Below are 26,712 nucleotides of genomic sequence, written 5' to 3'. Positions count from 1 at the left end.
TCGAGACATGGGGATTTGTAGAACAGATTTTCATCAGACCACCGCATATTCACTAGCTAGATAGGATATAAGATATTTTTTTCTATTATTTTAAAGGCTTTTCTTCTTGATAGGTACTAAATTGTATTGTTCCTATAGTCAATAATAATAGTATTTATAATTACTTTTATCAAAGATTATTCCATGAATTAGTTCATACTAAATAGATTTGGTTGTTTATATATTATTATGAAAAATTGTGATCACAATATTATTATGCTACCTATGTAGATATAAAATGTATTAAATCTATATTTACCAGTCAACATGGAGAATCGGAGACTAATGGAGTATTAGGTAGTTGATATTATTATGTTTATCATTATCATAAGTAGAAAATACAACATTCAATGCCTACTTACATCATCAAAATATTGCATTAATTAATGTAGGTAATAATATCACGCAATTGTAATATCAAGATTTAACGTATATTATACTGTAATAGACGCAATAGACAAAATATTTAACATCGAAGATAACTTCATGAACAATATTTTTGATAAATACATAAGTAAGAGAATTTAAATTTTTGATTTAGAATTAAAAAATTATAAAAACCTTATCAAATTAAACGTAGAAAAAAAAATTATTGACAAAGTTGTTGGTGTAATTGTAATCATTGTACTGCTGCCACACATTTTGTCATAAATTTCATGCTCCTAAAAAAAAAAATACATTTAAAATTAAGTTTAACTGTTTCATTATAGTTTTTAAACAGTTAAATAAAAACTTTTATTCGTGTTATTTATTTTAAAAACTCAGTTTTTACTAATATTACTAATACATAAAAGGGTGAATATTAAATAAGTACATTGTTTTGCTTAATGACTTGTGATGATAGTCGTCGGTATATACTTACGTCTGGATGTGTCCTAATGCAAGCTGTTTTAGGTCTACGCCGTGGTAAACTATAAAACGCTTTGTGACAGCCCAACGAATTATTGAACTCGTCATACATAACTTCTTGTGGCAAGGTATCAAAATTTTCGGATTTAGATGTTTCTGGACAACGTCCATTGACGACCAGTAAGATAAGGTTGGTGTTTATTATTTTTCGCAATTCATAAGGCCTGTTAAGAACATATTATATAATATAATACGTCTATATAGATAGGTATTTTATAGGCGTACCCTATCATGTAGGAGTAGATATATTTAAGAGTTGATACATAGGTTTAAACATAAATGGTATTATGGTAACGTTACTTTCTCATAGTATACTGATATAAAAATAAACAATATAAAAATATTATCTTGGATTAAGTTTTATACAGTAAAAAATGTCACATATTATATTAGTGCCTTTAAACTGAACGGCTACGGTATATAATACGGCTACAAACGAGTTGTGTCCCAAATACTGAATTGTGTCTTGCACTTTTTTGGGGTTACACGAATTCTGTCCCTCAGTTTTTTTCGGGTTACACGAATTGTGTCCAACAATTTTTAAAAATTCAAATCGTGAATTTGTTTATTAAAAAATTAAAAGTATATTATATGTTATAATATTTTACTCGAAAAATGAAAAAGTTCGTATAAAAGTCATATTATCATAGTAAAAATTGTTACTAATCTAAAAAAAATCAACGTTATTTCGTCTAATAAATATAAATATAAATACAAAATAAAAATAACTACATTAATAAAATTACATATATTTGGCAACAATTTAAATGATATCATTTTATTAAATTCAAACCGTGAAATTTGTCCATTCTTATATCCATTTAATTTTTGGCTAAGAAATAAATGTTTTTTACGTGTTGTCTTTGATAATTGTCCAGAACTTCTAATTTTAATATAAACATCGCATTGCAAATTTTTTATATGTAATATAATATATTGGGATGGCTTGAATAAAACATAGAATTAAATTTCGAGTGAAATGGTTCACAACTATTATTAATTTAATATATGTGGGTATTTATTCAACATTAAAATGGACAATTTTCTCGATTTAAATTTATAAAAATTTTTTAATTTCAATTAACGTAACTACATAGCAACATATTTTATTCTTGTGACCTAATTTGTATAAAACCTTAAAAAACATTTGGGACTCAATTCGTGTATCCCTCTTTTATCATGGGGACACAACTCATGTACGAGAAATTTCGTCGGAATACAACTCGTTAACTGCGTATAATACATTTGTTGAGAAGTTGTATCTAATTTATACGTGCAATACATTAGGTATTAAATAAATCAGTGGCGTGCTAATAAGGGAGGGGAAATAAGGAAAAATGTTGATCAGAACCTCAAAGCAAATACAAGATATTTTCAATTGTAAATAATGTATTTAGTATATTACCTGGCACACATAGATTTACGTTCAATCTTTTCTGGAATTTTCGAAGTTAGCGTAAATAAATCGACGACACGATCGCAAGATTTCGGCCGAGTTCGATTAATTTTAACGTATTTTAATGCTTTTTCGCCTTCAATCTTAAAACTGGAGAAAGTATCTGTACTGTAGTTACTTTCTTCATCTTCTTGGTAATCTGGTACTGAATACAATAATTACATTATCATTAGGTGAATGAAAATAAAAATTATTAATACATAAAAATAACTATACTAACTGTCCTCGAAAATCGCTTGAGCCTGAGATACCATCCATTGAAAATTTGAATGAGCAGCCAACCATAATACACGCCCTATTAGCCATCCAATTAATTGTTTTAAATGATGTATCGGCTATCGGAAAAAAAATGTATTCATTAAATTTATTATAAATCGAGTATTAGTATAATATATTATATACAAGAAAAGTAGTGGTAGTATTATTGTATTAAAAATAATTGGTAGTTGGTATATAATAATATTATCTAGTAGTAGTCGGGGAAGCATTCGAGAGTTGAAAATTAGAATTTAGTACGAGTATATTTGAAAATCTAAACCACTAAGGCACTAAATCACAAATAGATTAATAAATATTTTAAAAATGCGTGTATTGTCCACATAGTTTGATACACCGGGAAATGGACACACAACAGCGGTGTAGCTAAATAGCCTATCTTAAATGCCTCGATGTAAAAACATATTTATGAATATTTAATTAATAATATTTTGATTTTTATGTGTTATTTATCGTTATGTATTGTAATTAAATAATTACGCAAGTGTATACAGAATATATAAATGACTAACTTAAGCAAGAAATTCAGATAGAGAAACTATCGTTAACGATGACACTATGTTAACGTTAAAATGTATGATGGCCAAGAGATCCTTATCATTTCAAAGGAGAGGTAAACAAAATTTAAGAAATTTTTCTATCAACAGAAAGTTTAGCCAAAAAAAATAGGCAAAGAAAAATAATTAACCAATCTTGGAAAAGTGGACGACTTTCAAAGTTTAATAATTAATTAAATACTTACAGTATACAAGAATGACGAACTATTTGAATCATCTTCATTTTCTCGCTTAAAACATACTCCTTGATAGTCAAAAATTGTTATTTTTTTGTAAATTTTTTCTTCTACCATCATATTCATAATTGGACCTTTGACTTTTCCGAAAAATTTTCCAGTATCCATTGCATTTTCTGATGCAATAATATAACCATTGTTATCAAGTATGTAACAATCTCGTTCTAAGGAATGACAAGTATCCTTTGATGACGTACAACCAGTTTCTGAGTAACACTATAATTGTTATAAAAAAATAGTCTTTATTCAAATTATCTATAGTAGTTAAAATATATAAGATATAAAATTCACCTGTCTTGTAATGTTTAAAAACAATTCTTGAAGAGCTGAGTGTCTGAATTGATAACCGACAACTGCAGCAGCACCTTTCTTTTTATTTTCTTTACTCGTAACGAAAACAGCTTGACTTGCTGTTACCAATGTTGATTTAATGTTTTCTAAAAAATAAGCATTATTTTAAAAAAACAACTGGTAAAAACGACTAAAATATTTAAATTTTTATTTGTTTAATTTATTTCATTTTTGTCTCTTCAAATTTCAAACAAATACTAAGATTTCTAGTAGTTAATAAACACAGAAGGCATAACTATATGTAATTTTAATTCATCGTAAGCGAAATATTTGAAAACAATTATTAAACAAATCATAAATATTTTGATAGGATACTTTTTGTAGTTTATTACGGTTATGTGAAAACACATATTTGTATTAAAGAGTAAAGATGCAAACATAGATTTATACTTTTACTATAAAGTTTGTTAAAGAACACTAGGTACCAATTTATTAATTAAAAAGTTTAATATGAATTACTTACCATTTTCAAACGGTACAGAATACACATAGCTTTCATCGTTTACCATGTTATACTCGACCGCCCTTCTGTACCAAACTTCTTCGATAGAGTAAACGTTTTCTTCAATGAAATGCCTATAAATTATGTAAAACGTATTTATAATAAATGATAATTTATTGTATGAAAGTAAGCTTTTTTTCATTTTACGGTTGTTGGTTTTCGTGGTTATCTGGATTGTATGGAGTCTTGGGTTTATCTTCATAATCCATCCATCGGGTGAGACCACTATGGGTAGCAACAAAAGCCAATGTCACTCCAAATCTCTTTTCAAATTCGGTTCTAAAAACACATAAATAGCAATAGATTTTAGTTAAATTAGTTCAACTGACCTATACAAGTACTTTACCTCGGTAACAAACTCATCAAGACCGCTGCTGGACTTCATTAAGACAAAATAGTGCGATGTGTAACGTGAAAAATATCAAAGTGAATATATATAAAAGCGCGTGGATAGTGCATGTAATGTGATTTTAATTTTACTCAAACTAATAAATAAGCTCATAATATTATAACATTTTTTTTAGATATTAAACATTTGATTAGTTTATATGTTTTGATAAAATCAAATCAATGAAAAATATAGATATTATATGTATACATCGTATCCACTTGATGGAATTGTTCATTTAAAAAAAGTTATCCTGTTCATAAAATGGAAACAGTTTTAAAAAAAAAAAAAAAAACAAATTGAAAATTTCATGAAATGGATATTTTTTCACGGAAGGGATACTAAAATTTTATATCGTATAATTGTTTACACAAATGGCCATCCGCTTGGTGAAACAAAATATAATATTATACTGCCATCATGTGCCGTTGGTTGTAATAATAGATATACCATATATCATAATATTTATGTTATTATATTATTATTATTAATATCATATTTTAATTATATTATATTAAATATATGAATTGTTTTAAAATTTTGTAAGATTTGGTGAAACAAAATATAATATACAATCATTATTCATTGTAATTTTATTTGTTCTTACTACTTTACGACAGTCGTTATCTTATTTAATCTGATATATTTAAACTGCTTTACGACCAGAAATTTATAATTGTATTGTTGTAGGTTAATTTTAGGGGTTCCAAATAATAGATATGCTAATTCAGTAGCGTGTTTACTTTGACGTAAACAAAAAAATTTGGTATTATGGTCCTGATAATTTAATATTAATTTAAATGTTCCATTAGGAACTCGAACTGACTGAAAATCAATCAAGTAAATTAAAATCTTTTATTACAATGGGTTGATGTTGAACCACCAACTTACGATTAGCACCTTTTTTACAGTTACAACAAGGTGTCGCAGATTGTTATGTAAGTTTGCATATCTGATCTAGGAATGGCATATTTATTCATCAAAGCAGTATAATTATATAATATTACCTATAATATTATTTTTTGTTTCAAGTGGATGGCCATTTGATGAAAAAAATTACATGATATGAAATTTTAGTAACCATTTCATGAAAAGTTATCCACTTCATAAAATTTTTAATTATTTCACTAAGTGGAAAAAAAGGTTTCCATTTCATGAACTAGATATATTTTCATGAAATGGACAATTTCATCAAGTAGATGAGACATATATACCTATAATATGGATTAATATCAAAATATGCGTATGAATAAACAGTATTCATCAAATTATTAAATAGCAAGTTTTAATCAATTGTCTATTCTAAAATAAAAAATTTAATAAAAAAAAATGTTATTGCACAAAAATTGAAAAATTGTTTATAATTTTAAATTGTATTAACTATATATATTGTACAGTTTAATTAGTGAGTTTAAAAATCAAAATAAAACTAATCAAGCCTATAAAATAACTTACTTTTTTTTCTTTTCAGTGTCATTTTTAGCTTCTGTAAAAATACCTTTAGTCATGTTAGCGTCGTATATCAAACTAAGCATAAGTTCTTTGTCACCTGAAAATAATAAACCTTAAGTAATTGTTACTACAAGTTTATACATCATAATTTTTTGTTATTTATTGTAAGCCATGCTTTTGGATAATTTTAATTTTTAAATTCTTTAATTTTCATTTACGAGTTTTAAACCTTTATATTTGGTTTATGTTTGTTATTATATTGCAAGCGAACAATTTTAAAGCTAAAGTATAATGGAGCACAAATACTAACACATTCAAAAAATCGTGTAAATTTTTCAAATCAAGGTGCGATCTATCATAACCAACATGTACACACATGTTTGTATAATTCATAAAAAATCGAGGAAAAAAATTGTAATTTATTAACATTTGAAAGGAGGTTGCCGGAGTGTAATTTTATTGGATGCAAACATGATATAAAGTTATAGAATATAGTTACTAAACAAATTGAAGTTATACAATTCATAAACAAAATATAATCATGAAATAATATGATTTAAGTACGATAAATAAAAAAAATAAGTATGTATGATAATAATTAATTTATATAGACGATATATTTTATATTATATATAAATATTTTTGTTATTATCTGATTGTTATTAATTGTAAAAATTGATTTTTTTCGTAAATTAAGTGGTACCTAAATATATATGTATTATAAAGTATATACGCTATACCTACTATTAAAATTACCAATCCTGTGACTTCGTGTTCAAATGGGAATTAAATATATAATATATAAATACATTCGCTGTATAGTTATTAAAAATACTTACATTTTTTTATTAATATATTTTCAATACTAAATAAAAAAAAAAAAAAGGAATAAAACAGAAAATATTATAATCTAATGATATAATAACAAAAAAATATCTATTTTCCTATGAGTACACTAAATATTTGAAAATAAAGTAATTAACTGAATTGTTTTTTATTATTATTTTTTTGATTACTAAAATTATAATGATTATGGATATTTTGTTAGCTATAACTAATAATTGACATAAGTAAAACATATTAGATGCCTATTAGTTATTAGCTATAGGCTATACTTATCTAATACAACTATCTATAATTTGTTTTTTTTTATATATTTCTAAAAGTACTTTAAATTAACTTTTAATACCCAAAAATAAAAATTAAATCCAATTCGTTATTAACATTTAAGTTAAAATTTGAAGCAGTGAAACAGCTTAACAAAGTGATGAAAGATACAAACAGAAAATAAAAATTAGTATAAAAAACATAAGTCATTATAAAACAAACACTTTTATTGCTCCAATCAGAATTTAAGAAATATAACATTGTTTTTAATATTGCCTAACTATCTCGTAAAAACATTTCAATATTTCATAATATTACTCAAAAAATAAATTTTGTTTACTAGATATTTGTTGTAAAATATATTGAAATATTTGTTTTTTCTTTTTAAATTTATCTTTGAATTTACGAATATATAGGACCAGCGGTGAAACATTTTTTTGGTTTGCGTGTCCAGAATTATAACAATCAAATAAACTGATGAAAAAATTAAATAAATGTTATATTCCACAATTTTTAACTTGCAAAAAACACTGCGATCAAGCTTGATCATGCAAAAATATTAACACTAAACTCACAATAACATTTGCAATCGAATTTTTCTTCGGGCAATATTGACCCGTTTGCTGCGAAAACAAATAATTACTAATCCTACAGCTCGTTAAGAATATATATAATTATTTATAAAGCTAATACATATTATATTTAAAATTATTTTTATTAGTGTGTACATATGTTTAATGTTACTTTTTAAAGATATAAGGTAGCTATAGGTAGCTATAGGAAGCAGGTTATTAGAAGCAAGATGTTGATATACTTACAATCGTATGATTCACTGTAAAATCTCGGAGGAGGCCATTTATTCCAAGTATTATCAGTTTTACTGATTCTCTTTAAAAAATGCTTAAGTTCGTCTTCTGGGGTTTTAAATGATGTATTGTCACCATCATCGTATGCATATCGACAATAAAGCCTGAAAACAAATAATAATACGCATTTCGCGTATGAACTAATTGTATCATTGCATCAATAAATAAATATTTTTAGTCTAATAATTTTTAATTTTTAAGTAAAAAATGTTTAATTAATATGTATGATAAAAAAATTAACAGTATAATAATAGAATAAATAAACTATTAATTTAAATAATTTAATAAAAAAAAAAATAGCTTAAATACGCTGGTAATTTTTCTTAGTAGATAATTATTGAATAGTATTTATTAAAACAATGTATAAAATTATTTTTAAACTGATACAATTTAGTATTTACCAATCTGGATGAATTCTCCACTCGTCATCTTTGAAAAAGTCTAAGAGGGATGTTCCTATATGGTATGTAATACATTATTAAATTAAATTTCATAAACTAGTTTATTTTTATTAAAAATTACTTGTTGTATTAAGATTTTGAAATCTTTCTGGTATTTTTACTCTGTATCCGAAGTGCTTTTCTTGTAAAGCAACCACAACTGTAAACGGAGTTCCTTCAACAATCGAATAATAATAATGTCTCTCTGCTGTTGTTGCACGTCTCTTTTAAACATAAATAATATATGTATTATTCGTTTAAATCAGTTAATTATTAATTCTACAAATTACATTTAGTTTATTTATTTGCTTATTTTTATATGCATTAGATGTATTAATTGTTTCATAACTTTGTTATAAACTTTTATAAAATCTTTTGTTTTTATGATAACAATTGTTTATCATGAAGAAAAAAAGATAATAATAAAAAAATATATATAATTTTTCATGGTTATTATTTTTTAATTATCCAATAGTATCTATAAGTATTATTAGTTATGAATATGCCATGTTTATATTATTGTGTTATTTTTAATTTAATCTCAATTAAATGTTAAATAAAACTCATATGATACATACATTTAATATGTAAATTGGAGAATCAAATTGTTAACATAAAATAAATTATATTTTCTTAACAAAAAGTTATATAAATAAGCAATTTAAATATAAAATTTGATTTTTATTTATTTTTTTAATAAATATAAATAATTTACTATATTGTCGTAATGATATTTCACAGTAATTTCTCGATCGCCAGTTGTTTGATTGATAATATAATCACGAAGCTGTAAAATATACAAAAGACAAAACATTTAGTTTTGGGTGCATGAACACAAAGCGATTTATATGGTTTTAAACAAAATATTTATCTCAGCGGAAAATATCAAATTGATTAGTTAAGCTATAGTTCAATGGGCATTCGTTTATAATCTCAATGACCGTGATTTTGATGAACTGGAAATATTTCCGACATCCTAATATTATATAAGGCGGTAATAATTTCAGAAGACTCCATTTATGTTTGATTCGTCATTTATATTATTTTACGTACCTATTCGAAGTAACCACTTAGAATTTAACAATGATGCGGGGCTTTGTAAGTAAATATTATTCATAAATATATTTTTTTTAAATAATAGACGATCTATAATATATATTTAATATACAACAAAATTTAAAAAAAAATCATCTAAACTACTTTATTTTTTTAATACGATATATTGTTTTATTATAACATATTTTTTTTAAATTGTTTAACCCTGCACGAGCAGTACATGGTGTACATGTGGTACTGAAATTTTCAGTCTGAAAATACATGCATAAATCTTTTATTTTAAAATATTTTTGTTTAAAGAACAATATTTTCAAAAAATAAAATTGTTAGTTTTGTTGTGTTGTAAATTAAAAAATGAAGTATCAGTAGCATACAGTAAAATAATTTTATTCTGTTATATTTTTAAAAAAAAAAATAACTATAAATTTACAAATTATATTTCGTTATAATAAAAATCTAACGATCATACGCAACATGTTTCAGAAAAATTCTACAAACAATTACATAAAAGAGCTTAATATAATAATTTAAGTATCCTGGCCTTGTTTAGAATCTAATTATATAATACTTAAATTATAGCTTATAGAAAATATTGGTTAAAAGATTAAATTTCAACGATTAGTAATAATTTTTATTATGTTATTAAGGCTTACAAGTACAATTTAGATATTTAATATGTTAATATACAGCCAAGTATTTTTTAAATTTCATGTTGCCATGTTGTTTATTAATTAGTGACATTTAATTGCTTATGATTATGATTTTAATTTTAAAGATTATATTACAATTTTATTTAAAACAACTTATAGGTATTACTAAAACAATATTATAAACTGGATGAAAACACTGAAAACAGTTATTTGTAATAACTAATTTGAGTTAAAACCTAATCAATTGTAAATAAAGACTGTTATATTTATTAACAATAACTTTTATATTCTTAGGTATACTAATTATTATTTTATTTTTTTTTTTTTTGTAAATGTTTAGATGGTTTTTATAGCTGTAGCTACTTTTTCTCGTTTTGATTGCAAAATCATAAATGTTACCCATAAGTCTGGGGGTCCAGATAGTATCATCGAGAAAATTATTTTACCGCAGAATGAAACAACGGCTTTTTTCGAGACAGACAATCTAGCGATTACCGATGAACGCAAAGTTATTTCACCACAGAATAAAACAACGAAATTGGAAAAAAACAGCACGTCCTCCGCCGTCCAGCAAAATAAAACTGTGGTCGAACAAGATAATTTAAGAACTGATCGAAAACCTAAGACTCGTCAAGTGCCTGTAGATGTTCTAATGGCGGCTAGTTCCGACGTGACGAACAGTATGAATGCCGACCAACCATACTACCAAAGTCCTTTAATGGTATATCCGTTTCCAATGATGAACACATATTACCCCAGATACTTTCCGTACACATACCCAGGATACCAAGGCTATCCTTTCTTTGGATAGTTATTAATAATTATATTATAGTGATTAGTGGTATACATCTTAAAAAAAAAAATAATAAAATAAATAATGATTATAAAATCGTATAATCATTAATTTATTATTATGTATAATGTTTATTTTTCAATTTTTGTACTAACCGTGAGTATACTTTGATCAAATTCCCTTGCGTTATTGTCAGATTCAACAAGTTCCACTTCAGTTACATCGATGCTATTGTAATTTGGCTTCAAAATATCACCAAACTAAAAATATTCATTTTTGTAAAAACGAATTTGGTTTATATCTTATCTTATAAATATATTTTATTTAAAGATTTAACTTAATGTATTTATATTTTATAAAAGTTATACAATAAACTATACATTTATATATCAAAATTAATAACTCATATCAGATATTAGGTAAATATAGTGAATAAAAGATTGTGTTATAACAATAATCGAGATTTCATAAGAATCTTTTATAGATATTACACAATCTATATAATATAAAGTTTTAGACAGTATCGTTTTTTTATGTGTTTATTTTTATTTATTAAGACACGTGTTGATAAGTAAAGAAAAACCAATCATCAAAAAGTTAATAAGGATTTAGAATAATTTTAAGGCTTATTGGCGATTTTTGTATTAAAATTAAAATTTAAAATGTCCACTACGTAATAAAATAAGATAATCAAAATTCAGCATTTAATAAAAAATTGTATTGCTTTTTTTTGTAGCTATCGCAGCATTCGCAGGGAATATATCATACTAGGAATCAATAGCTAATTAGTGTGCCAATGCGTAGTTTAAGTCTATAACCAACGAAGTCGATAAATAATCAATGGAATTGATATAATTTCACTGTAAAATTTCAACAGTAAACTTTAATATTAACTCAGTCAGGACATTCTTTTAACGGGAACAAATTTATACAATTAAACAATTAATCTAACGAAAAATGATTACTGAAAAATATAATTAATAAAATAAGTGTCAAGTGATACATATTTTTTTATATATTATTTCATTATGCATGTGTTGTAAATGTAAAATAAAGATGTGTTTAGAATTATTAAAGAAATAGTGTCAAAAAATGTCTGCTTTTTCATTGTCATATTATATCACCATCGTTCAATTAACATCTGAATGGAACCATTATATTTTTTTTCTTTTACTCTATCTTTTTCATTTTATTTTTGATAACACAAATTCTTATTTTTAATAACTACATATTATGTGCTTTAATATATATCTAATAATATATACATATATACAGAAACGTTTTATATTTTCTTCCAGAGATTATAATTTACTTACAACTGGTCTGAGATCTGGATGTGTAACAATAAAACCGTTGTTAGTAACGATAAATGCATAGTTATTGACACCCAACTGAAAATCACGGATAAATACAGTATAAATATTATTAATATTATAAAACCAATAAGACATATTTTACTAACTATGTGAGGTGACATTGCTTCTCGTAAATCAGCTTCGGGAACATCAGTTCCAACAACACCAAGTAAATGGGCCACTTTTGTCTGCAAACATAAACTTTTTTACTTATGATACGTTAATAAAAATAATTTTTTTAAATAAAAATGTGCGACATTTAAAGTAACCCTTTTAAAAACCGCACACCAGCTAGTTATAGTTTTCAACAAAACAAATTAAATAATACTAACAAGTAACAACATAAAATTAGATTTGTCTACTCTATTTTGCTTAAATTAAATCAATTTAACGTTCTTATTTATATCTACAATGTACTTAAAATTCTAATTACTATTGATTCTCTACGCGCTAGTCTTAGACTAAAATATATAAAACGCCCTTTCAAAATTGAATTGGGTTTCAATCAGGCCAAGTATCTATTTGAAACCAAATATTAGTTCTAACTATTATTTCTAACTAGGAACCTAAATAAATATAATTAAAACGTATTAGGTCCCTATCCATCACCATTATTTAGAAATTCTATCTAAGAAAATATTAATTCTAAACTTAGGATTCTAGGCTTTCTAAATTGTTACATTTAATCTATCCAATGCGTTAGTCACCAATATTTGACACTTAATTTTAATTACTAATAATACAATATATAATATAATATAGTTGATAGTATACAGAACTGTCTGATAGAAGAATAAGTTTCACAATAAAAATATATTAAAGTACTATTATAATAAAATATGATTACTATAAAAATATTAAGATTTTTCTAAGGATGACCAAAAAAATTATGGAAGACTACCTGCTGAATTTTTAAATACCTCTTTTGTTTCCCAAACCCAGTAGTTATCATTTATTAGCCTTCTTATTGTGATATTCTGTTGAGAAATAATTATTAAACATGTTTAGTATGAGCTTTTTAAAAAAAATATATTAAATATTTGTTTAACAATCTACCGGTTTAATAGTATTTGTCAAAAAATACGCATATTGAATACAATAATATATTTATAGTTTTTTATTTATTTATTTTTTTTGGGGGGGGGAGAGTAAGTGTCACATAACTTGTAGCATATACATGTAAGAATATCATTTATTAATATAAACTTTGAAACTCATACATTTTACAAAAACTCAAGGTCATATTCCATTAAATTTATATTATATAAAAAAATATGTACAGGTATATTAAATTTATTATTATATAGGTATTAAAATTAAAATTATTATAAGTATAATTGAAAATTTGAGACTAATAATTAAATTAATAGTAGATAAAAAAATTATAACAGTAAAAACCTAATATTTATACTTAACTTTATAAAAGTACTTATATATTTTTATTTATTTGTAATGTTAACATCAAAAGCCTGGCACATTTGTTAATCAACAATAATATTAAGACTCGACACCAATACAGTATGATGTGTTCTACCAACAACCGGCAATCGATAAAGCGTTGCAGCCGTTGCAGGTAAGTAATTTGATTAATTATCGATAGGCGATAATTAACAATTATCATTAGACATTAGTGTTCTAAATATAATACCTAATAATTTAATAGTTTAATAAAAATATCGATTTTTTATAACTAAAAAGAGAGAACGACAAACACTTTTATAAAATATAAAAAAAGAGTTAGAACGTAGAAATAGGTATAATAATATCCATAGTGATAAGTGGTGAGGAATATAATACTCTCGTCATTCAAAAGCCATAGATTATATATCAACCTATAAATAATATTTAACATTTCATGGATATACAAATAATATTAAACAGTGAAAAATAGTGAAAAATATTCAAGATCTCATATAGGAATTGTCCCATAAATTCTTAGAAAACATAAAATATACACCCTTATTAAGTATTTTAGGCACAGAATAGATATATTTTGTGTTTTTTTGGTATTAATATTTTATCTATATGTTATAAAAAAATTTAATATTTATACAAGTTATTTTTCTCAGACCTCAGTGCTTACTGTTTATGGTGCTTATAAACTATAGAATCTAAAAATATTATGTTATAGATAGTATCCAAAAACTATGCAATTTTAATCTAGTTAATTACTTAAATAATGCAGTTTACTATGACAATGTGACACTTTATGATGTGCCGTAGTCAGAACTTATTTTTAAGAGTAACTGCATTTCATAAAAATTATATTTTTCTTACCATACTTACTTTCTAAGTTATTATAATAAAGAGCCAGTTATAACTAATTTTTTAAAATTGTAATTTTAGACTTAAACCCTAAAGATTTCTTTGTAAAAATCAATTAAAATTCTATATAAATTATTAGAAAAAAACAATTCGAAATTAACACACTTATTCCTAACAGTTCATCGAAACGAGACCAAAATTGTTATATTTCTAGAATGTAATGATAGTTAAACATGAAACAAAGATTTAATAAAATTGTTCTAAATAATTTATTTGACAATGTAAACCAGATTTCTTTCGTAATATATCGGTAATTATTAAAAAATTGATAATTGATTTTATTGATATGGAACACTATATGTCTACAATTACCTACGAAAAAAGTTCAGAAGAGAAGGGAACACGCACTTTCAGTTTCCGTCTGACTACGGCATGGTGAATATGCATATATTTATGTATATGATGTAAAATGTATTTAATATTTTAATGTGATATGTATTCAAATAATTTAAATTGTGTAAAACCAATAATTCAACATTGCATTGAAATACAAAATATATTTTGAAAGTATTCCAAAACAATGTACAGCTTTAATCCTTCTAAAATGAATTTATAAACAAAATGAAATAAATTGATGATTGTTGCATGTTAATGTGACTTCAAAAATTATTTTTCATAAACTTACCATTTCAGTTTTTTTGTCAAATGCTGGCATCGCAAGAGACGTTATTAAGTTGTGTTTTTTTTGTCTATTTACGTTTACATTTTGATCTAATTCCTAAAAAAAATATTAAATATAATTTAGTTTAAAAATGTATTTAAGTATGTACTTTTCTTTTTCGATCTTGTTCTCGTTTTGCTATATTTATTGGATAGAAAAATTGGTCTTTTGTTTTTTTATAACTCATCGTATCGTCATACTGTTGTTGACATTCTTCTTGCTCCCATAAATAATCAGTCATTTTTGGATCCTAAAAAAAAATATTAATTAATTTATTTTCGAACTACTTAATGATAAACTGTGATTACAGTAACATCAGCGTATAACGGCGTCCAAATAACCGGATGATGGGATTGGTGCAACACCAAGGGCCTAGCCATTACCGGTAAATAATGTACAACTTGTTCTCGAACTTCTTCTACCGTACTTAAATGAACAAAATACCCTAAATTAAAAATTTTTGTCGTTCTTATTATCTATTTGTTTAAGGTTTTAAATGTAATATCTACCTAACACAAATTTGTATTAATTAAATTCAATATTTTTGATAATAAAATATTTACCATGATTTGCACAAGCCATCCATTGCATATCTCTTATTTCAGGCAGTTCTCGACTAATTAGATATGTAAATACTCTTACTGGCATACCCATAGTACCATTCTTCCAATTATGTGATTTAAATAATTCATAGAAGTTTTCTGGTACACCATCAGTGACCAACATGATTGCTTGATTACACATAGCACCCATATTTCGTTCGCGGTACTAACAATCAAATTATATTTTTAATTTTATCAAAATAATAACAAAACCAAAGTATTAATTTATTGTAAATATTAAGTACCGTTTCAAGTGTGTCAAACGCCTTGGTTAATGCTTCGCTGAAATCTGAAATATTATTTGGATCGGCAATATTTTCAACGCCCAATTTTAGTTCTCTGATATTTGCAAGCGTGGCCTGAATAAGAAATAAAATATCCTAATTAAGATTTCTTAATATTTAACAATTTTTTTTTTTTTTTTATCAAATTTTAATAATTATGCTATAAATTAGCCAACGTTTAATTAGGCCTAATTATCTTTATATTACAATATCTCGCAACAATTTATTTTATAATACTAAACATTTAGAGGACGCTACACCCGCATGTATTGTCGTCAACAAATTTTCGTTCAACAGAATCCATTTTATATAGTTAACTTTAATATTGGAGCAACTTTACCTATTATCAAATTTAAATGTAAGAATATCATCTAGGTCATTGCATAAGCTTTTATTGATATTATTATTTTAAGTGAATTATGGCTAAGTAAAATATTACAACTTTAAAATGCTCATAAATCACTTTAAAACTATGTATAATACTAATAAAAGTCAGTGGCGTATATAGAGGGGGCTCTAGGGTTGGACCCATAGTGAAATTTCAGATTCAATCAAAATATTTTATTATGCATTTTGCTTAATTTACTATATGTACTATACTACTATATGTATAATGTAATAATAAACATATATTTATAAATTAAAATTTTTCTATTTGTATTATTTATGTCATAATTAAAACCATCCGGTCACCTAAAAAATGTTCCAGTTGTATATACAACCATGCTGGTGATAAATTGGCTCATAGTGAATATAATTCCTTTAAAAGTCACTGATAAAAGCCTATGTCATTTTCTAGATAATATTCTTACCTTTAAATTTTATAATAGATAAATTTACTCTAATATTAAAGTTAATATCACAAAATGTGTTCTCCTGAATGAAAATTTGTTATGATGTACGTTAGTAAGACAGAGACAAGACATGCGAGTGTGGCGTTTTTTTAAGAAAAAAAAGTAATGTATTCTCAAAAAAAAAAAATAATAAAAATAGGATTAGATTAATTAATAGTTTATTAAAAAATAATATTTAATAAAAATAATTCATTTTGGCTTTACAATTTTGGTTGTAAATAAAATCCTATAAACTTTTTTTTATTTTTAAAGTTAAATAATTAATGCATACTTGTACGAGTAAGCCTTTAAAGCACGGTACCACTTCATTCGTTACATTACTAAATACAAGAACATTGACGAAGTCGTTCACTGATAATGTATCCAATAATGTATTTATCACATGCCTGGCAATGATTTTACTTTGTCCCATCATTGATCCAGAATTATCGACTAATATAAGAATATCTTTTGGACTGGCTGCTGCTTCTACGTACCAAGGTCGCATTCGACAGTCGTACAAATCTTCTGGTTTATCTGGTTTATCTGGCCATTCCATTGCTACAAATGATAGACGAAGAACTATACATTAGTAATTATCATTATTATTAATTTAGTTAAGTTAATAAATACAAAAGAAATTTAGAAATTTGAGAGTATTTTTTCAACAAAATAGTTTAAAGTTTATAACATTTGTAAATTGAGTATTTATTTAATTAGGATTAATTTATTAGTTACAAATTTGTTATAACTGATTTGATAATATTAAAATAAATATAATAATGGTGCTTCGAAATATTTTAAAGAGAGTGTAATTTTATTGATACATTTAATTTATTTAAAAACGCCTCGATAATGTATTTATTTTCACATTAAGTACTTTATGATATGTACCTAGTAAATAAATGTATACTAGTATTTTTGAAAATACGAATCAAAACTTCCAAACAGCCTATTTTCTAAATTGAACGTTGCCTATTTAGTATTTATTTTTTTGTGTCTTGCATTATCTGGTATATCCAAATTTTATTTTACATACAAGAGTGAGTGGTTAACAGCTAAAATTTGATTAGTATAATATAAGAACTATCATGAATCATGGTTCATGATTATGGTCATTCACAATTTTCGAACGAATTCTAGGAAAAGATACCACATTATGATTTGTTTACCCATTTTATTCTATTCGAAATTAATTAATCAAACATTGGTAAAAAGAGCTCACTAAAGTTAGATAGAACAAGTACACTCAATAAAGCACCATGCTTTTCCAAATCGCAAGTTTTTGCAAAATAGGTATACATTATTGACAATTAAAATTACTGATTTATATATTTAATAAAAAATTATATACCAAATATGATGAAAAATATATTGGTAAATACTGTCGATATTGAAATATATACCTGGAAATTGTCGCATGAAACCAGTTGTACTACCAAAATATTGCCATGATAATCTCGGATCAGTTTCGTAGTTTTTTTTAAATGTCGCATCCAGGTTTTCTGACCATTTGATAGCCTTAATTACATCAGTTGCTAAATTGTAATGTATTAAATATTTACAAATTATTAATTATGAATTGCACGAATACATATTTAAATAATAGGATAGTAAATCACGAACACAGTGATGCATAATATGTATTGTATAAGTATAGAAATAATTTAAAAGTATAGTTTAGTATTTAAGCATTGGTCTAATGGTCTTACCCCGGTCATAAACATAAGTTGGTATGTGTACAGAACTATATGTAGTATTTACAGGTGTATGGTAAAAATGAGAATTTTCCTTTAGATCATCCAATAATATGTTTGTATTTGGTGTAGCTTTTTGTGGTTTTGCATTTCGAATCTTATAATCATTGCCAGGAGGTTCATCGTCGTGTGCTGAAACTGCAACTTGTTCAACGCTTTCTAAAATTCTCTATAAAATGATATTGTATACATATTTATTTATACGAAATAGCTAATAATATTATGTATGTATAATGTTTATTGTATACATACAAAATTAATTTACAAAACTTGGTTACCAAAAAAATATAAATTTTTACTAACTTTTAAGGATTGTTGTTTTTTATCCATCATTGATTTAATAACACTCGAAATGTTTGCTACCAAAATTTGTCCATTCCTTGCTTCTAACTTTGATTCTTTGTTATATTTCTATAAACAAAAATAATCACAAATGAATCAATAAGATACTTAAATAATAATTTATTTTAAAATATTATATATACTATTTAAATAAATAAATAATTTTTCTTAAAAAATACCGAATTGGCTGAGAAATTGAATTGTTCTAATAATTCTAGGCAAAAAGGTTAATTTTTAAAATATGTTATAATGCTTTTTTATTATCTAACATAATATAATGAGTATCTATAATGTATAGGTTATAGTCTATTTATACATAATATATTAGATACCTATATTGGTTGAATTATATATTTGATTTAATCTATATTTATGAAATAGTACCATTTAAATAAAATGGCGTAGGTACTCTAGGTACCTTCTTATTATATTAAAGTATGTAACTTGAGTTCCGCAACTAGTTTGAGGGCTAAACGTTTGGTCACATTGATCCAAAAGCCAACACGTTTGAGTACAAATAGACACAACGTTTGGGCACATAAAATAAAAGGTATTTTCGTTTTTACCTACTTACGAGAACGTTTGGGTACACTTTATAAACACGTGATCTACAATAGTGGTATAATATTCATATACTTTATCTCCAAACCAGTTAATATCAAACTTATATTATTTTGATTATTCTATGATTATTATCGTTGTATACTCGACTACGAATTTTGTCGGAAAATAAAGTAAATAATATAGATAAGTAAATAAATAAAATAAGATAACAAAAATAAAAATAAACGTTTTTGGGAGACTGTTAAGAGCCAACCTCCTCACGGTATCTTTTGGGTAACGCTAATAATATTATAATAATAAAATTTAAAGTTAAAAAGTAAAAAAATGTACCTAAATGGGACATTATTTAAAAAATATTATGTACCCAAACGTTGTATTGAATTTTGGGTATGAAAAAAAATGTACATAATCGTGTGTTCCCAATCGTTCTCCAAAATCCCAGGTAAAAATGTCATTTTGTGTCCAAACACTCCAAACGTGTAACGGTCACTAGTTTTAAGTATGTACCTACCTATTTATTATTAAGTAATGTATAGTTTAACAGTTTTAACCAATTATACTGATAGTTTATTAATATATTAGAAATAAAAAAGAAACACTGCTGCTCTTGTCCACCTGTTGGCCAGTTTTTGATGGGTCTATTGATTAAGTTTAGTGAGATGTTGGTTATACTTTGAATACACACATGTGCACACACGTTGGGTTTTTTGAGTAATATTAATAATTTTAAAGTATTTTAAATAGGTATTTAAATCATTTAAAAAATAATTATTTTAATTTGTAGTATAAAAACTGTATCCGTCTGGTGTTAGTTAAATTATAGAGCTTTACACTTGAATTAGTGGATTAATTAATCAAATGATATTTATCCAGAACCCCGGAATAAAATTAATTATATTAAAAATAAATATGTAATATGTCTTTTTGTAGGTATTTCTTTGTGGTGAATTCGATTTTGTAGTATGTTAGTTTTTTTTAAATAATTATTAACATTGTTAACAGGCTAAGAATACGTTTTAACTTTTAAATTAAAAACACGGTTTTGGTCCAGCTATCTAAATTCTGAATGAATAAATTATGATAGACTCCCACTCCCTACTCCCACCACAAGATTTTTTTTACGGGAATTAGGTATAAACGTATATCCAAATAAAATATATGTATTGTGGCAATGTTATAAAGTTTAATCAAATAAATAAATAATATTTTATGGGTAGAAATACTATTTTAAGAGATATCCTATAAATTAAATACCTAGGCTAAGCAACTACATGTTTTCAAATTAAGTTTTTTATGAACTACTAATAAAAGTTCTTATTGCAAAGTACTACTGTATAATATCCATCTATGAAACATTTATGATTTCTCTTGTAGATATTAATGTTACATACCTATTATAAAAGTGTTTTTCGTGGTGCTTTCATTGCCAAAATATAAAAAAATTAACTTATTTAAAGTTGTCATTATTTTATTTAAGCAATATATTAGTTTAAGTGACTTATGTGCGTTAAATAATCGGAAATTGGTATAATTGGAAGATTTAAGTTAAAGCTTCAAGCTTCCTCTATCTTTCCCTTCAGAATAATATTTAATTCGTCTACAGCATTATCAATATATCATAATGCTGTAGACGAATATAGATATTGATTTGATATTTGACAATTATAAATATTATAATTTATTGTCTATTTCACATATTATTGAATTTATTTATTAACATTTACATTATAATATCATTATATTACCTATACATGTCCGAAGTTAACATTTAAAGCCAGTAAGTTTAAGGTTGAAGGTTGCTTAATTTCGATAATGGGTAAAAATATCAAGCGTCAAGCCCCCTATATACTCAACCAAATGTCCGCCAATGATACGTATCTAGTGATTAATTTAATCACAGCTACAGATTAATGTAAATACTTTCCGGAGTATTTAGTCTGGGTATAATATAAGTGGTGTACAATCGTATTTTTTTCAATAATAATCCTTGTATGTGAAGATGACTGACGTTTAAACCACGTTGTACATTAAAATATTTTATGTTTATACATTATTGAGTTTAATTTATTATGAGTTTAGTTAAATTATTCAAATAACCATTTTATAATATTAAAAATGTTATGTGAAATGCGTGATATGAATTAAGTATAGGCACAATGTGTGTTTTTATCTATATAATGATATATTTTTAATTACTTATTTTTAATTTAGTTAATTGCGAAATCTTGTAATATTCATATTATAGATTCAAGAGTTTAAGAATTTTTAAAATATGGTAATAATAAACCTGCAGTTTTAAATTTAGTAAGTTTACTGAAACACCATATTCATTATAATTTTATATTATAAGTAACTATTAACAATTTTATAAATAATAAATTGTAAAAATATATTTAAATATTTTATATTGTAAAATGATAATATAGGAAATAAATAATTGATTAAAAATCTAATTTATGTAGATATAGTCAACTACTAATCATAATCCTTAATACTTTTTTTTTTATTTATTTAATTGCAAAACTATTTGTATAATATAAAATAATATGGATTATACATGATTATAAATACAATGATTAAAATTTACTTAACAAAAATTGAATTATTTACCTAATTCCAAATACTACATATTCGGCATGATTACACATATATTTCGCATTTAATTACAAACATTTAAAATTTTTATTCTAGTTAAATAACGATTAATGTATAGATACATCAAACTATCAAACATTTAAAATATTATAATATTACACATTATAATTTTTATATTTTAGCTGTACCAGACAATTATTATAAATATCTATATATCTATCATAGTTGTGATGTAAAGCTAGAATTTAATAAGTATTAAGGTTTAATTAACATTATATTTAAGAAATATATAAAGTTCAATGAATATCAAAATATATTGATTAAGAAATGATCATATTAATGTCAAATAAACCTTTATTAAATATTATTTGAGTCAGATAGGTATTTTAGGTATTTATTTTTAGATTTTACTTCAAGTATTAATTACTTCGTCGAATTCGATCCATTTTTTGGTTCAAAAAGAGGTTTATATAAGGTTTATTTCACATTAAAACGATCACTATTCAATCAAAACAATTAAATAAAAGTTGGCATCTTATGTGGAATGTGTATAATAATGTGTTTCTTAATTATAAATATACTTACGCTTTGCAGTGATTTTCGATTAGTTATATATTCCCCGCAGTTCCACAATTCAAAATATAATTTTTCAGCCCACGTTTGCAGCCTGAGGATAAATTATTTTTAAACAAAATAATGAGTTTTGAACACAATAAGAGGTACAAATACATTATACAATTACCATACATTATTTTTATAAAATATATATGTATTGTAATCATAATTTTAACTTTAGCTAAAAAACAGTGCTCGAATTTGGGAGGGAGGGCAATTGGATGATGTCCGTTTTTGTTTTTCGTATATTTTAGCGTTTCCTGTCATTACATTAAGTAAACGCCTCCCTGATGATGTCTACTTTTGAAGGGTGTAATTTGATTTTGTTTCAGTTTATTTTTAACAAAGTATAATAATTATTATTACATAAACATTCCTTAGAAGATAGAAGCTAGAATCTTTTTTGGATAATAGGTACTAGAAACAGAAGAAGATCAAATTATTCAGGTTAATAAAAAAATTTTAGCGTTCATTGTGTTTATATTAAATCGAAGAATATTACATGATACGTTACATGAGTTGTCTGATTTATTATTGCAGCTATAACATAGAGATTTAAATTTGTCATCGATCAAGGCCGTAACTGGAAATTAAATTGAACACCCCCCCTCCCAGGTATTGTCATCAATTCATATTATAATCTAATAAATCATTCGTGCTATTGATAGTATGATTGTAATTCAGAGACTAAAACTTAAGAAAATAACTTTAGTCTCAGCGTCTCAGGAAATGTGTTTTGAAAGAATAAAATTTACAGCAGTTCATTAAGTGTTTAAAAAATTAATTCTGCCCAATTTTTTTAGATGTCTTTTAAATAATCTTAAAACCAGAATATTTAATAGTTATTACACAGTCGTAAAATTCTTCTAATGTTTCATCTAAGTTTAAAAAAGAGTATGACCAATGTTGTTTGATTAAGATAATACATTTTGTTCCTAAAAATTGACCCAAAAATGTCGGTATATTTCTACTTTACGGCACACCTTTTTTTTTTGCAATTTTTATAATTGAAGTATATGTAGTTAAGTACGCTGAAAACGATGGTGAAGTCAGAATTTGGCGCTCGGGCATAGTTAAGAAGTTACGACACTCCAAAGTTGCACTACTATATATGTCAAACAATAGGTTAGGTCATCCGTTAGGTTACCCATTATGTTAGCTTAGGTCTACACTTACCCATCTCTCCCCCCCAGACTCCGAAGAGGTCTCTTCCCCCCACCTAGGCGGACTATTTTCATCCCCCGGGGGGTTTAGGGGCCGAGCCTCCAACCGAGAGGTCCGTAGGACCTCGAGTTCGGCGACCGGAGCCGGTAGGCGTAGGGAACAACTACACGTCATTATTTAATACTACAAAATTCAAGATTGTAAAATGCCATAGTAAAAAGTTATTCTATTTAATTATGTATCGTAAAATAATAATAAAAAAAAAAAAGTTGTCTGGGGCTGAGGTTCGAACGCTAAATATACTTGGTTATATTTACTGGAAAGATACCACTGCGCAGCAGTTCAATTTGAATGTTTTCAAGCCAAATGGATATTTTAGGATTATAGTATTAACAGAAAACTTCAATTAGCTATAACTTTGAAAGTAAGTTCGTGACTCAAATTCTGATTTCACCATAATTTATTTCGTCAAAAATATGACAATGTTCCCCCAAAAAAAAGGGTGTCCCGTAAAGTAGAAATGTTCCAAAATTTTAATATAAAATACGGGGATGATTATACGTCGCTTGTTTTAACAATTTAAAATTAATGAGACCAATTCTATAAGGGGTTTCCGTTAATTCAGACACAAAAGAAGAAAACGTTGAAGATCTTAAATAATTAACCACTGCGATTAAGTGTATAGCAATTTCATCCTTGGAATGCTAACGTCCTTAAAGCTTAATAAATGAAATTATATCCCCTAAATGAAATTCTTTGGGATCCGTACATATTTCATTGCTAGCGTTTTCCAATTGACAAAATAAACATATCAAAATGGATTGAATGTGGGTTAAGAAGCCAAACGAACAGCAGAGAAAGAGAATTGCCCTAAAAAGATGTAGATTTAAGAAGATTATATATACAAGACTTTGTGTAATTTAAATATAAAAACAATATTTATTTATTTTTTAATAATTTTATATCTGTAAAGTAAATCCCAGTAATACCACTCATAAATAATAAAATTAGTTTCAAATATTATAACGTTGTTGTTTTTATTTTAATTATTTAATTTACTATGTGTGTAGGTAGTATGATAGACGAAATTCTCTGCTGTTAACCGTAACATTTATCTGTTACGAAATGGTGTTTTTGAAATTAAAACCTACGCCCGTCTTTATTTTTTTTTCAATTCGAGCACTGTAGTAATAATAGAACTCAATATTTTTAACACCGCTTTATTCTTAAAATTGTTTTATGAGTACATTGGTTATAAGTATTTATTGTTGATTTTATTATTTTGCGAAGTATGTATTATTATGTTATTTATAAGTATAACTGCGTATTAAAAGAATTCTGATTGGGATTTTATATACTTGGATAAAACATAACGTAAATAAAATAAAATATACAATAAAATATTCTTATTTCAAACATTTTTCTCTATGGAAATAATAATGATGGTAATAATATTGAAGGGGGCAATGGTCTTCTTCTTCTTTTTCGGGACTTGACTAATTCCTTTTTAAACGTAAATTTAAAAAAATGTATTGACATTTTGAACAGTAAATACTATAAAAGTTTTAAAATATTAAAAGAATAAAACGTTAATACTCGTGGACAGAGGTAAAAGTACCTACGAACCTTTTTTTAAAATATTTATTTGTGATATGGCACAATTATTCATCCTCATCTCTTAATAACAATTTTGTCAACACCATAAGTATATTGCACAATATGTAGGTATAGTTACTAGGAACAGTTTATATTATAATCAACACATCGCCCCCTTTTTATCGGATAGTCTTATGAGTTATGATTATTTGGATTACACCACGATGAGAAAAATGTCACCCCCTCCGATTAAATACTATCACATATTCAAATAATAAGGGTTCTATTTCTATTTTTATTTCTGTACCTGTGTACGATGGATAAATTAATATATATTATCTATTTCCGATTTCGAACGATCACAATGTATCATAATATAATGTAAGTATATAATCTATTTATTTTCCTGTGATATATATATATATATATACATTACCTAGGTATATAGGTACTTACAGAGCCGTTTTGACGGGTTCATTATTGTCGTGTTGAGCGCATTCTCGAACCATGAAACACCCGTATAGAAATAGGGCGACCAAGACTTTGGCGGATTTCATGTTATCGTCTCTGTTTATAATGACGATATAGGTACAATGATATATACAACACGGAAATCTGTACACGTTGTATATAATATAATTTACTTTTATATTATGGGTATCACTATAGTATAAGTGATAAAACTGCCAGTTGTTGAGAGGAATGGAGATTTTAAGTAAATTTTATAATAACGATGATGATATTGTTGTACCGGACGATCGCGAGCGTACATAAATATAATATAAATGGCAATAATTATATAATATGATATTGTATATTATTATTATATGTTATCGGGTTTGTTTTTATTAAACTGTGATTATCCGTCTCCGGCCGCTGCCACTGGAACACTAATGACACTGTGCATCGCACTGTTGGACGACCAGCCGCGGACCGATCGA

The 26,712-nt window shown here is 25.4% G+C and overlaps 2 protein-coding genes across 7 annotated transcripts; one reads left to right on the top strand and one right to left on the bottom strand.

Annotated features, from left to right (window-relative positions):
- Positions 1-527: 527 nt before the first annotated feature.
- On the bottom strand, positions 528-26,712 carry LOC113556069 (voltage-dependent calcium channel subunit alpha-2/delta-3). Of its 6 annotated transcripts, XM_026960796.1 has the most exons (30): positions 26,228-26,712; positions 22,982-23,063; positions 19,199-19,306; positions 18,851-19,064; positions 18,545-18,676; positions 17,431-17,699; positions 16,267-16,380; positions 15,983-16,187; positions 15,728-15,864; positions 15,529-15,669; positions 15,384-15,476; positions 13,354-13,410; positions 12,541-12,621; positions 12,395-12,469; positions 11,234-11,338; positions 9,295-9,366; positions 8,662-8,803; positions 8,541-8,595; positions 8,092-8,243; positions 7,849-7,896; positions 6,170-6,263; positions 4,673-4,705; positions 4,474-4,605; positions 4,288-4,400; positions 3,765-3,910; positions 3,423-3,689; positions 2,625-2,739; positions 2,354-2,549; positions 902-1,112; positions 528-701 (listed from the first exon to the last, which is right to left on the bottom strand). In XM_026960796.1, exons 1-30 carry the CDS (start codon positions 26,326-26,328, stop codon positions 591-593), a joined length of 3,801 nt encoding a protein of 1,266 aa, XP_026816597.1. In that variant the 5' UTR covers positions 26,329-26,712; the 3' UTR covers positions 528-590. The 6 variants fall into 6 exon arrangements, with proteins under 6 accessions (XP_026816597.1, XP_026816598.1, XP_026816599.1 ...); XM_026960797.1 differs by lacking the exon at positions 4,673-4,705; XM_026960798.1 differs by lacking the exon at positions 7,849-7,896.
- LOC113556070 lies at positions 9,403-11,322 on the top strand. Its single transcript, XM_026960802.1, has 2 exons — positions 9,403-9,677; positions 10,626-11,322. Exons 1-2 carry the CDS (start codon positions 9,663-9,665, stop codon positions 11,094-11,096), a joined length of 486 nt encoding a protein of 161 aa, XP_026816603.1. The 5' UTR covers positions 9,403-9,662; the 3' UTR covers positions 11,097-11,322.

This window comes from Rhopalosiphum maidis, chromosome 4 (assembly GCF_003676215.2).
Source record: "Rhopalosiphum maidis isolate BTI-1 chromosome 4, ASM367621v3, whole genome shotgun sequence".
Lineage (NCBI taxonomy): Eukaryota > Metazoa > Arthropoda > Insecta > Hemiptera > Aphididae > Rhopalosiphum > Rhopalosiphum maidis.
Note: the sequence above shows the minus strand (reverse complement) of the source record. Positions and strands in the feature narration are given on the sequence as shown.